Source organism: Mustela erminea, chromosome 7, assembly GCF_009829155.1.
Source record: "Mustela erminea isolate mMusErm1 chromosome 7, mMusErm1.Pri, whole genome shotgun sequence".
Lineage (NCBI taxonomy): Eukaryota > Metazoa > Chordata > Mammalia > Carnivora > Mustelidae > Mustela > Mustela erminea.
The window spans coordinates 17,214,536-17,228,102 of NC_045620.1; the positions used below are offsets into that span (position 1 = coordinate 17,214,536).

At 49.1% G+C, this 13,567-nt stretch overlaps 1 protein-coding gene across 13 annotated transcripts in view; it reads left to right on the forward strand.

Annotated features, from left to right (window-relative positions):
- PTPRT (protein tyrosine phosphatase receptor type T) overlaps positions 1-13,567 on the forward strand; it is a 1,064,037-nt gene that overhangs the window by 748,233 nt on the left and 302,237 nt on the right. For all 13 annotated transcript variants that reach the window (XM_032350627.1, XM_032350634.1, XM_032350629.1 and 10 more), the window contains exons 10-11: positions 7,702-7,903; positions 9,305-9,407. In XM_032350627.1, the coding sequence (XP_032206518.1) occupies positions 7,702-7,903; positions 9,305-9,407 (305 nt within the window). The remainder of the gene's footprint in view (positions 1-7,701; positions 7,904-9,304; positions 9,408-13,567) is intronic.

Consider the following 13,567-nt stretch of genomic DNA (forward strand, 5'->3'; position numbering starts at 1 on the left):
CAGGTACCAAACCCGGCACGCCATTTTTTGTTGTTGTTTTGTAAACATTTGATTTTGAAATAGTTCTAGATTTACAGAGAAGTTGCAAAAATAGTTCAGAGTTCTGTACCCTTCACACAACTTCCCCAGATACCAAACTCTCACACAGCCGAGGTGTATTTATCCCAACTGAGAATTCATGCCAGTGCCTTACTGTTGACTAGACCTCAGACTTTGTTCTCAGATTGCCTGAGCTTTTCCACACGTGTCCTTTTTCTCCCCTACAGGTTCGCACGTAGCATTTAGATGTCACATCTCCTTCTCCCCTCTGTGACAGTGTCTCAGTCTTTCCTTGTCTTTATGACCTTGACTTTTTTTTTAAGATAGCTGACCAGCATTGAGTCTGGGTTGGTCTGATGGTGGTTGTGGTTGTTGTTTTTAAATTTTATTTATTTTTTTGTTTGAGAGAGAAAGGGACAACAAGAGAGAGGAGAGTAGGAGTGGGGCAGGGAGGAGCAGAGAAAGAGGGAGAAGCAGGCTCCCCGTTGAGCAGGGAGCCTGTTGTAGTGATTTGGGGCTCATGACCTGAGTCAAGGGCAGATGCTTAGCCAACTGAGCCACCCAGGTGCCCTGATGTTTGCTTGTTTGTTTGTTTATTTGTTTGTTTATTTGGTGGGCTGAAGTTCTAGGGGAAAAGACCACAGAGGGCAAATACCCTTCTCAGCACATCATATGAGGGGCTCTTGAGCTCAATATGGCTGATCATGGCCAGTGTTGACCTTGATCATTTGGTTAAGGTGGCATCCGCCAGGTCTCTCCATTCGAAGCTACTGTAATCCCCCCTTTCATACTAGGTTTGTGTAAATTGAGTCATTAGGTCCAGCCCACACTCGGGGAGAAAGGGATCAGGCTCCCTCTCCCTAGGGGGAGGGTATCCAAAGAATCTGTGTTCTGCTAATGAAGCCACAACAGTAGCTCGTAACTCTGGGGGGAGACAAGGCTGTGCAGACACATCAATTCCTCCTCAGTGGGGACCACCGAACCCAGCGTTCACCCACAGTCGTACCTGTAGTCTTTACCGCTGTAGTGCTCCCGCGGTGAGTCCCCTCGTCTCCAGCATGCCCTTTGAGGGCACCTTTCCTTGGCACAGACCACAGTTTGCAATTCTTCTGTTTAACCCCCTTCATGTAAGGGGTCCAGCTCTACTACTCTCGATCCTGCCTGCCCCCTAGCATCTCCTAGAGAAATTTAAAACTGTATTGATGCCAAGGTCTTTGTGTCTGGAGCGTTTGATTCAGTTAGTTCGGGTAGGGTGCAGGCATTAATACTTTTTAAAAGGTCTTCAAGGGCATTCTGTGCTCTGGAGTCCGGGCCCAGCCCCACAGTCTGGCAGCTTCCCCGAGAGGCTGTCTGCACTCTCTCCAGCAGAACCGGTCACTCCCAAATTTGTGTTCCGCAAAGACTTGGTTCCTTGCTATTTCCATCAGTGTCTCTGTTTGTCCCCAAAGTCAGGAACTGGATTAGAAACACCAGGAGCAGCAGGACGCATGTCAGTCATAATCATTTTCCTGCTGTCGTTATAGCCCTCTACTCTCTAGGATAAACAAGGGCCCCGTGGCCGAGAAGTCACTGCCATGTGCATTTCACCCATCTGTTCAAGAAGGAACGTGCTCACATCTGATTTTTTAATTTTCAGGAAACCAAAAAGACAATACTAACACTTCTGACAAGAGGCAGTGACCTTGAATAGGTCTTCCCTTGCGTTTACTTTGGAGGTCACCAAGATGGCAGAGACCGTGTCTGTAAACAGTTTTACAGTGGGTCCAGAGAAGGGAGAAAATACATCAACCATTTGTTTTGGGTTTAAAGAAAAAAAAATTAACTTTTTTTTTTTTTTTTTTTTTTAATGAACTGACGATGTTGGTAACCTTGTTAGGAGGTTGAGACCTCCAGAGGAAGATGGGCTGGAAGCCGTGTGCAGAAAGTCAGGAATTGGTGGGAGGTCTAACGTAGGATGCTGACTTACCCCTCCCCCAAGGGGATTAGGACAAAGACAGCAGGAGTGTAGTGAGAGGGGAGCTGAGCTATGAAGGAAGCTTCTGGAGCATCACGCTATAGGCGGGCAGGACTCGACACACTTTATTCTATCATTCCTGCCTGCTGATGCAGTTAGAGTTTCCTCCACGTGGGGTCATCTGTCGTGAGTGAGCTCTTTGAACAGTGCTCCGGTCCTTCCAGGACATCTCCCTGTATTCTAAGTGACTTGTCCAAGTTCTGGGCGCGGCACGGCGTGCACATTCGTGCACCGGCGGAGATGAGACCGTGAGGAAGTAGAGGCAGCGGAGAACACTTGGTGAAGTGAGTCCCATCTACCCTTCCGACACACTGCCCCCCCCGGCCCACAAACCTTCTCTTGGCCTCCGTGTCCTCAACTGAAGAATGGCAATGACCGTAAAGAACCCATACCATTTTGGGGGAGGATGAAATGAGATGGTTTTTATGTGAGGCGCCCTCACAGTGCCTGGCACATGGTGAGTGCCCCCTATTGGCGTTTCTGAAGATTGCATCTTCAGACCGACCCCCTGCTTCTGCACTGCGGCCAGTTCCCTCACCCCTACATCTTCCCTCCCCTTCCATGCAGCATCTTGTTCTCAGGAGCAGAATCTCATCAGCTGCTCTGCCTGCCTTTACCCAGCACCCAGCCCAGTGCCTGGACCACAGCACAGCTTAGAGCATGTTTAAGAAACAGGTCCTTCCTGGCGGGGCCCTCCGAGGGAAATCATCTCCTGTTCTCCCTGCCTGTCTTGCCCCGTCCTCTGCAGCCCAGGCTAGAAAGGCTGCTTGTTCTTCACAAGGTGACCCACCGTCCGTGGTGATCGGACCCTTGCTACAAAGGCAGAAGGGGCTCGTGGATGCCCCCTGGAGGTCCTCACTCCTGATCAAAGAGGCTGCCTTCCACAAAAAAGAAGCAGGGGTCACTCTGCAATGTCAAACAGAAACCAACATTTAAATGATTATTTAACCCTATAGAAGAAGAACCCTAAGATCAGAGAAGCGAAGCCAGTTGTTCACACCACACAGCTGTTTGGATCATTCCTTCAGACATGCGAGGGGAAGCCACGTGGAACAAAACCCAGGTGAGATCCTTGCCCTTGTGGAGCTTAAAGTTTACTACGAGGGTCAGCAGACTTTCTCCATGAAGCAGCAGAGAGCAAATGTTTCACACGGTATGAGTCATGCTCTCTCTACCGTGACTTAACCCTCCCCTCCCCCCGGTAGCATGGAAGCAGCCACAGTGATCCGTGGCTGAGTGGCGTGGCTGTGCTCCCGGAGACCTCTATGTAGCAGCACGCACGGTGACACACACTTGGCTTCCGGGCTTTACTTTTTCAACCCTTGGGCTAGTGGAAAAGGGACTCATGAAAGAAACAGTAGCGTGGCTTGTTGTAAAGTCAGCGGTTCAAAGGAAAGAGAAGTTCTTCTGGGAACATGAAAAAGGAGGACGGGAGAGTTGGAGAAGACACTCATGAGAAGTGTCATTTGCAGGGGGAGGGTGCCTATATTTGTGTGTGTGTGTATAAATATATACACACACATACATACAAATACATATATACATATATAAAATGTATCTATATATTTCATTTCAATATAGTTAACATACAATGTTACATGTTGCAGGTGTACAAGACGATGATTCAACATTGCTGTACATCAGTCACTGTTCATTGTGATAACGGTCCTCTTAATCCCCTTCACCTCTTTCACCCATCCTCCCACCCACCTCCCCTCTGGTGACCGTTAATGGGTTGAAGTGTCATTTTAAGGGAGGTCTAGGCATGAGCAGTCATTAATTAGGTAAAAAGAAGGCATGGGAAGGGAATAAGTGTTCTCAGCTGACAGAATAGTTGGTACAAAGGCCCTGTGGCCAATGGAACCATAGCTTTTTTTAGACACTGGAATAGAGCCTTGGAACATAAGAGGGAGGGCACGGGAGGCCAGCTCATGCAGAGAGCTGTTGAAAACCACAGGGTAAGAATGTGCTTTAAAGGGGGCGCCTGGGTGGCTCAGTGGGTTAAAGCCTCTGCTTTCGGCTCAGGTCATGATCTCTGGGTCCTGGGATGGAGCCCCGCATCAGGCTATCTGCTCAGCAGGGAGCCTGTTTCCTCCTCTCTCTCTCTCTCTGCCTGCCTCTCTGCCTACTTGTGATCTCTCTCTCTCTCTCTCTCTAATAAATAAAATCTTTAAAAAAAAAAAAAAAAGAAAAAGAAAGAAAGAAAGAAAGAAAGAAAGAATGTGCTCCAGATCCCAAGAGCAATGGGAAACCACTGCTTTTTTGATTCTAAGGGGTGACATGACTGGATTTTCCTTATGAAGTCCTCACTCTGGCTTCTGGCTGGGAATCTCCCTGACAATGATCAAAAGAGACCCGGGTTGACAGGCAGCTTGGCACCCTTTCCCCCACTAACTCTTTATTTTATGTCTCCTCTTCTAACAAATCCTACCCTTCCTCTAGTTCCAAAGACTCACATTGCATTATGCATTTTATGGCCACAGCTCCATCCCATTCCAATTTTCTCACCTCCTGGCTTTCCCTCCCCAGCCCCGTCCCCCACTAACTTCGTAAAACTTGCAAGTTAAATTTTTCAAAGACTGTTTCTGACAAAGCAGTGGGAATTAGATTTGGTGAAGCCCTTCATAAAAAATTGAAGACACGCTATATTAACATACATTGATTTATTCATAGTGTTTCATTACAAGTAAGTGAGGATCCTGTAATACCAGGAAAGGTTAGGAGAGCAGGGGAGCACGGTATATTATATTGACAGCTTGGTGGAAATTGAGTCGCTTTTGGATTGAATTTGGAGCGCAGGAAAGGAATTGGCTAGTAAATAAGGCATGAGTTTTACCTCCCGGTGTCTGTATATCAGTGTGGTTGCCACCAGCCCAGGCAGGGGGACAGGGGCAGAATTTCAAAAGGCTCCAGGAGCACCTGGTGCACCGGGATTGGCTGCCCGTCCCCCCGCACCCCCCCCCCCCACCCCGCAGAGTTCCCTGGATGTGTCTGTTCTTGTGCCCCAGAAAACTGGCATCCAGCGGCACCCCGGGGGCTCAGCTCCCCCATTTGCTCACCACCCCACGGTCACACTGGGCTCTCCTCAGTCCTCCCGAGCCTGTTCCCAACCTAGGCCTTCACCCAGGCAGTTCCCTCTGCCGGGAACCTGGAATGCTCTTACCTCTGACTGTTATCCTCGGATGTCAGCCCACTTCTCCCCTGAGAGACCTCCGTGAGCACACGGTCTTAGTTGGGTGACCCTGAGACACAGACTGGAATACAAGTAGATGATGGAGAAGCGGGAGTGGGGAAGGAAAGGAAGGTAGCCAGTGGCGAACATGTTCCCCATTCGGCTACCTTTGGAGGCAGTTGGAGCGGACTCCCTCCAGGAAGTCCCTTGGGATGCTGCTGGGGTGTCACGTGGAAGGAGCCCAGAGAACGTGTGCATCACCTGCCTTCAGTCTGGTCACCAGGATGCTGATTACCTAGAGCTTCCTGCGAATGCTCCCTGCCCTCGGAACGGCCCTCACACACAGAGAGGCTGATGTTTGCTGTGCCTCCCTCCGAGAAGTGTGGAGGAGGCAGAGGTGACCAGAGGGAAGACTGGGGACAGATTCGCCAGGGACCTGTGACACAGGGACCCCTGGCCGGAAGCTCTGCTTGCAAACAACCCAAAACCTTCGGCTCTCTGGATTCCTCCTCCACGATTTGCTCTGCCCCAAGCAGGCGGCCTTGCTCCTCAGCAAGTGACATCAGTCGCTGCCCTGCTACTGCTGGACGGCGGACGGAGAAGTTACCTCTGTCTCCAAAATGTCTGGTGCCCTTGCCAGAAATAGCAGACTGCTTATTTGGGATGGAAAGTTGGTACGTTCCTGTTTCGGTCTTCGTCTGCTCTTCCCCATCAAGGCTGAGTTCTTGACAGAAGACAGAGTGATGTAAGGTGCTTACCTCGCTCTGGAGTGGAAGACACCTGGGCACAGGGTCCAGCCTGCACTGATCTGGGCTGTACCCAGCAGAGCACAATGCAGGTCCCAGAACACAGGCCGGCGCGGGCAACATTTGGGAAGGAGCAAATAAGGAGACGACGAGTAGATGGATGAATTCCTTCTGTACGCAACGACGTGTTGTCTCCCAGCTGGGCAGCTCCTTCTAGAATAAGGAGCACAGCCTTCAGATGCGGCAGGCCTGGGTTTACTCACATGTCGGCGGCAGAACACCGCATAACCGTGAGAACGCGTGATCTCTAGCGACGCGTGACAGCCTGCACGGGTCTCACTGACATAATGCAGAGTGAAAGAAGCCAGACACGCAAGAGTGCGCCCTGTACGGTTCCATTTATATAAAGTGCAAGACGGGGGAAAACTAGCGTGTTCGGTTAGAAGTCCGGATGGAGGTCATCCTACTGGGGGAGGGGAGAGGCTCCAGAGGGGGTGCACACGGGCTACGTCTTGGCTCCAGTGGTGGTCTGTCTCTTGACTGGGTGCTGGGTTATCGGCCTGTGTCCAGTTAGTAGGAATTCACTGAACTGTAGAGTGTTCTGTATGCACGTTATACTCTAATAAAACATTTTTAATGGAACAAACTAGATGAAGCAAACACACAGTCCTGTGTGTGTCATTTTAACAGCTGTGTGATTTAGGAATGTGGCCCTCAAAATGTGATCTGTGGGCGCTGGTGCTGGGATGCCCCCTGTCTGGTTCCTTTCACAGCAGAGTAGATACAAAAATGGAGAGCGAGCGCTTAGAAACTCTCAGAGGACCTTGACATTGCGCCAGCACCCAAGGGTGGGGCCAGAGGACCCGGCTCCTTGCAGAGTGCGGACGGGTCTGGCCTCTGACCAGACTCACATACGTGGTGAGTCGCCCTGGCGGTGGCGGTGTAGTCTGTAGATTAGGATGGCTTGGCAGGGGATTTAGAAACACAGCACTGGGCCATCACCGGAGAGAGTTTGGAAAGTGCTGATTTCATGCAAGTTACTTCCAGTCCAGCCTCAGTGTCTCCAATATTAAAACGAGAATGAGTATCTTGAGGCCCCAAGGTTTGGTGAAAAGCAACAAGATAACACATAAGAAAGCCCCAGAGGGCGCTGTGGGGACTAAGGGACATGGGAACTGCCTTTCTAATGAGCCTTCCAAACCATCCTTATGGGACGCCACATGGAAGCGCCACTCTTGGGGCTGCCCGATAGGTCAGCCACTGGCCCCGAGTGGCCACTGAGCTTCAGAAATGGGGCTCGTACAAATGGACAGACTGCGTACTAAATTCCCAAAACCTCATATTGAATAACAGAATATAAGAGACCGTGTTAAATTTTTTATAATACCTGTTGAAATGATTAACCTTGGCAAATACTGGGTTCAACAAAATATATTATTAAAATCAATTTTACTTTCTTCTTTATTTTATTCACTTTTCACGTGACCACGAGAAGACTGAAAAGCAGGCGTGTGGCTCACGCTCCGTTTCTGTTGCGCCACCGCGCTCCCGTGTATCAACAGTGGAGTGTTCAAGGTTGGGTTAATGTGTAAGCTGGACAGTCACAGCAGAACTTGCTGTCAAGTCCACATGCCTCTTTCGCCTCTCCTCCCCCGATGTTCCCCTGGATGAGTTCCATCTAGCTTTCCAAGTGACATATTTATTTGTTTGCTTCCTGGCTTGTCGTATAGATCAACTACAAGGCCGTTGGCTCCCTGGACCCAAGTGCCGACCTCTCCAGCCAACGGGGGAAGGTCTTTAAGCTGCGGAATGAAACCCACCACCTCTTTGTGGGGCTGTACCCGGGCACCACCTACTCCTTCACCATCAAAGCCAGCACAGCCAAGGGCTTCGGACCCCCTGTCACCACTAGGATTGCCACCAAAATTTCAGGTATCTCTCTTAATAGAAAGGGGAAAGGGAAGAAACGTGTTCTGGGTCCCACCCCCCATTCCTAATTTTCCTGGGAGCATAAAAGGGCAGAGCCAGCTGTCACCTCGTGGTATGGAACAATTAGGACGATGCAGTCCCTAATGTGTTAGCATTGTAGTCTTGTGAAGTAAACCGAAATCACGAACTTCCTAAAGTGTAAAAAACATACTAATTAAACTAGACCAGCAGGAACCCTAAGTGATTTCACCAAATAATTTACCACACAATTGCATTAAATAGTACATTTTTTCTCATACAAATTGTTTTGTAAAAAAATGTGATTTCAGCAATATTCTTTTTGTCAGTACAGAGCACAGCACAAGTTCTCATGAAATGTGTGGGAATGAATGAAGGAAGGAGAGAAGGAGTGACTAGTGTAAAGCCACGGAGGTCTGAGATGTCCCCTGCTGTCCCTGAGATGGCCCCCCCCACCGCCAGGCAACATCAGTAGAGAATTATCTCCGATCCCATTTTACAATTCACGTTTTTTGAGAATACCTGTGCAATTCTGGCCTGCATACATACATACTTGGCACAGATACCCACAGTGGTTTTTGCAGCTTAATGTTTTCACTTATCTTTCTACTATGAGCGTTTTCCATGTTGGTACATTGCTTTCGTGAGAATGTTCTGTCAAGTGGATGGACGTAATTTAATTAAACATTCCCCTGTGGTTGGATGTATGCGGTGCTTCCGTGTTTTTATACCATAACGCTTCAATAAACATGTTACAGAATAAAGTTTAATTCCTTGGTTTGGATTATAACTTCAGGACTAAATTCCAGAAATTGAAAGACTGAATTAAAAGGGATGTGGGTTTTAATAGCTCTTAATACAAACGGCTAGATTACCGTCCCAAGGGATTCGATTTTCGTACTCCTCTATCAGCTGGGGCTGAGAGAAGGGAGGGTCTCATAAAAAAAAAAAAAAAAAAAAAGAGAGAGAGAGAGAGAGAGAGAGAGATTGGGAGCAAAATGATAAGAGGAACTAGTTCATCACTGCTGTAATTTGCATTTCAAATATGTTGAACAAGGTCGACTCTGCCTTCATGTCTTTGTTAAGTACTTGGACTTCCTGCTTTTATCTGTTTATTTGGTGGGGGACTTGATTCCTGAGGGCTGCTGGCCACCTCTCAGACATCCTCCCCCAGACTCTCGTGCACCTGGAAGGGACCTCCAGGCAGGTTGGAAGGAGAGCAGGCTCTGCTCAAAGCCTGGGATGCCCGGAGACTCTCACCCAACCGGTTCCCCCATGGCCCCCTACTGGTCATCCTGGGTATCTTTAGAGATGGCAGCAAAGGGAGGTGGTGAGCTGGGTTTGAGACCCGTGCTGAGTGCCCTCCTCTCTCTGCTCTCTGCCCAGCTCCGTCGATGCCTGAATACGACACTGACACCCCACTGAATGAGACGGACACGACCATCACGGTGATGCTGAAGCCCGCTCAGTCACGGGGAGCCCCTGTCAGGTGAGCAGCCTTCGTCACTTGGGCTTTGCCAACCACTACACCTTGCCCCAGGGTACAGCTTTCAGACTGGCTCAGTTCGGGGGCACGTGGAGGGTTCAGTCAGTTAAGCATCTGACTTCTGATCTCAGCTCAGGTCTTGATCTCAAGAGTCATGAGTTCAAGCCCCATGTTGGGCTCCTTGCTGGATGGGGGAACCTACTCAAAAAAAAAAAAAAAATTGGCTCCTCCCAGTTCAACAAGCACACTTGGAGCATCTCATATGTGGGGAATGAGTGTGGCACAAGGGATCAAAGCGATTTGTTTATTCATTCCTTCAGCAAACATTTACTAGGCACTCACTCAGGGCCAGGCACTGTTTAAGTGTTTGGGAGACAGTACCAAAGTAGCTCGGAAGAAGTCATTTTCTAAAGAAAGTCACACTTGAGTTGGGAAGCAAGAAACATGACAACATAACTACAATACAGTGCGTGTTGACGGAGATATACATAGGTCATTATGAGAGCTCAGGGAAGAGAAGATATTCCCAGCTGACAGTCTGCAGTGACACTGAGCTGGATCTTTTGCCAAGTAGTAAGAGGGTCCCGCATGAGCAAGGCCAGGAGGAGAGAAGCCACCTGAAATCGTGAGGAGCAATCAGGACTAGTTAATCCCAGGCTCTAGATTTTCCTTTAGCATGAAGGTCAAGGCAGGAGTGGTCGGGTGAGAATAAGGGCCAATTCTGAGAAGCTCCAGCTTCTTTGAGGGGTCTTGGGGAGCTCCGTGCTAGCCCCCTGCAGTATCACGTTTATGATACTGGAGACAGGGAGACCAGCCAGGATGGAGGCTATTGAGATGATCTAGGTCTTGGTTTTCCAACCTGGATCCAGCTCAACCCAGGAAGCATAGGTGGCAGAGGAAACAGAATCAACGGCCAGCAATTGGAAGCTGCTGTGAATTCTAAAGATTCCGAACAGGGTCTCACTCTAAGTCAGGCCTTGCAACAGGTGTGTGCAGTGCTCGTGGCACACCTGACCGTGGAACCTCTGCCTTGTGTTCTCTTCATGGGTTGTTCCGGGACCGTCCTATCTGTGATAAGCCCGAGTGGGTGGTGGCTATTCCCTCAGAAGAATCATTGCCTGACTCACTGCTTTTCTTCCCATTACTCTCAGGCAATGTGGTTCTTTGCTTCTCTCTGTACACGGATTGCACTGTCTGTGTATGTTCTGTAAGTGATTGTCCCCATTTATGCATGGAGATACCAAGGCTCGGAAATGCTCAAGAGCCCATGGGAGTGGGTAGGAAAGCTGAACTCAAATGCAGGTCCTCCCGGTGCCAAATCATGGGTTCCCCTTGGGCCACCCATGCCTCTCCCTTTCCCAGCTCGTAACCTCCCATACGGCAGCACTGGTCACTATTTCAAAATCTAAGAGAGCCTCTCAGGTGATAAGAGTACACTCTGGGAAAAAGGAATAGCTTGCCCAACACTGCACAGCAAGTTAGCAGCTGACCCAGGCACACAGGCCAGATCTGACTGAAAGCCTAAGACCTTCATGTTGGAGACCCTGGTTCCCCTTGCATCACTATGAGCCTACGGGTCAGCAAGGAGACCTCATCAGCTAGCATCCCACTGTACGACTCCTGGCAGGTGCGCATTCTTTCTGGCTTGCTGCCGATGGCTGGCGGCTGTGTGGGGTGATGGAGAGGATGTGACCTTGGTGACAGCCAACCTGGATTCAGATCCTGCTCCAACAGTGCTGGGTGACTTTGGGAAAGATACTTAATCTCTCTGACCCTCCATTTTCCTTATCAGGAAAACATAGAGGGTAGCTGTTTCATATGGGCCGAATAAAATATGGAAATGCCGAAAGCCAGCCAGGCCTCCGAGAGTTCCTTCCTTCATTGGCTTTGCTTCTTCTTTGTGGCACTCAGGAGGTTCTCTTCAGAATAGTTTTTTGAAAATCTACCATCACTGTGGAGTCACAGAGTTGCCAACTTCCTCATGGTCACAGGGCCAGTAAGTGATAAGATGGGACTTCTATCCTGTTCAGATTTCCAGAGCTTTTCGAGACCCTAACTGATTCCATGGTAGGGAAGAAAGGGCTTTGTTTTTTTACCTCGGACTCCCTAACTTTATCCCAGCGCAAAGTTGCGGAGAAACTTCTTTTAAGACAAAAGTGACACTGAGAAATAAGCCTTCTTGGTCTTGCCCTGTGGCAGGATCAAGATGATTTTTCTATACAGGGTCCTGGGTCCCATCCTCAAGATGAATCAGGTTATCTACCTACGAGCCTCTGGAAACCCATCAAGCCCAGCTGAACACAGATGGGAGTAATTATCACTGTGTTTTATTGGGCAACTCTTATGTTCCAAGAATTTAACCTTGACTAACCTATTCGTATTATTATATTCCTGTTAGAAATGAGGAGACTAAAAGTTCATGGTCACAGAGCCAGTAAGTAAGTGATGAGATGGGACTTAGCACCCAGGCCTGCCCAGCTCCAGAGACCAGCTAAGGGGTCCTCTAAGCAGCCCAAACCAGTGTTCCTGGGGAAGCTGGAAACAGTTGCCCCCAGAGAAGGGCCCCTTACACTTTCCTTCTGGGCCTGCATGCTCTCCATTTGCACATCTGTTTAATAAGCCCATTGCATCCTAAGACTGCAATAAATTAGGACGTAGGAATGGAAATGACCCAGAAGCAGTGAGAAAGGACAGTGAGCAGGGAGCAAAGAAAAACAGGGCGAGTGTATAAGATGATCACAGATGACTCAGCAAACCGGGAGGTCGACCTGCTGTGACCCCTGCAGACTCTCACAGCCATGCATGTTCGTTAACTGTTCTGGTTCAGCTAAACATGTAGCATTATGATCCGTGTCTTTAAGTGAAAAGAGCCTGCTAGCTTCCACGTAATGAGGAAGCCCTTGCTACATGCCTGTTGCCATACATCAACTTTCTGTATCCTCAAAACATTGCAATAATCATCTCCCCATTTTGCAGATATGGAAACTGAGATAAATAGAAGCCAAGTAAGTTGACCCAGGCCACGAGGCAAGCAGTGGTACAGACAGAATTTAAACTCAGTTCAGCTGACCCTAAGCCAGCACTCATTTCACACTACCTCCCAAGGAGAAAGTTGTGCATGACATATTTTGGTGACATTTCCATTGGGGGAAAAAAAAAATTAAATGTCACTGCTCAAAGGGGCAATGCTTGGTGTCTAGAAATGTCTGGCTGCTTTTCTTCCCAAGGCTCTGGATCACGGAGGGTGGGTGTACGCTCCGTTTCAGGGATTATTTTCAGACCGTTGCTTGGGCATTTGCCAAAAAGGGAAGGAAACTAACCAGGCCCAGCCTGCATGACTTCCAGGTCAACAGCAATGACAGCAGGGGCAATGTCACAGAAGATTTCAGTTCCCTGAACCCTTTTTCGCCTTGAACTCTAGGCACTAAGATGCCCATATGGCAGGAATTGACCATTAGGTCATTCAGCATATATTTACTGAGCCCTTGCTATGTCCCAGGAGCTGAGCTCAGTAATGGGGATAGAGCGAGACACAAGGTAGATACACACCTGTCCCCTTGAGGCTTAGTATCCTGCAAGCGTGCGTGCAAACAGGGAGGGGGCAGGCCATGGAGCAGGTAACCAGATACAGAACTGAAACTGGCAGAACAAGATCCTGTAAAGCCTGTGGGGACAGTGTACTGATGGAGAGAACTGGACTGGCCGGAGGGATGAGAACATCCCTGGCCAGCAGGGCAGTGAAGAGTCCCGCAGGTCAGAGAAACACAGGCGTCAAGAAGACAGGGAAGGCTCTCTAAACCACAGGACACAGTGAGCCCACTGGATGGATTGGGTCATAGACGTCTGGAATCGTGTTTTATGGTTGGTAGCACCTTTAATGCCATTGTATTATGTGGTCCTCGCTTACCCAGGGAGTCAGCTATGAGAAAGTACCATCTCCCTATCAGATGAGGTCTGAGATGCTAAGTGGTTGGCTCAAGGTCATGGAGCTCATTCTCCATGCAGCCAGTGTGTGGACCTTGCTTCCTGCTTCTGAGTTCATTGCTCCCTCCGGAGGTTCTGTATTCCCTGCCCAGGGACTTAGCACCTTGCCCAGGATGTCAAGTGAAGACTCGGTAACCATTTGGTGGGGCTGTGGAGTGAGCTCCTGTTGACTAGGGATT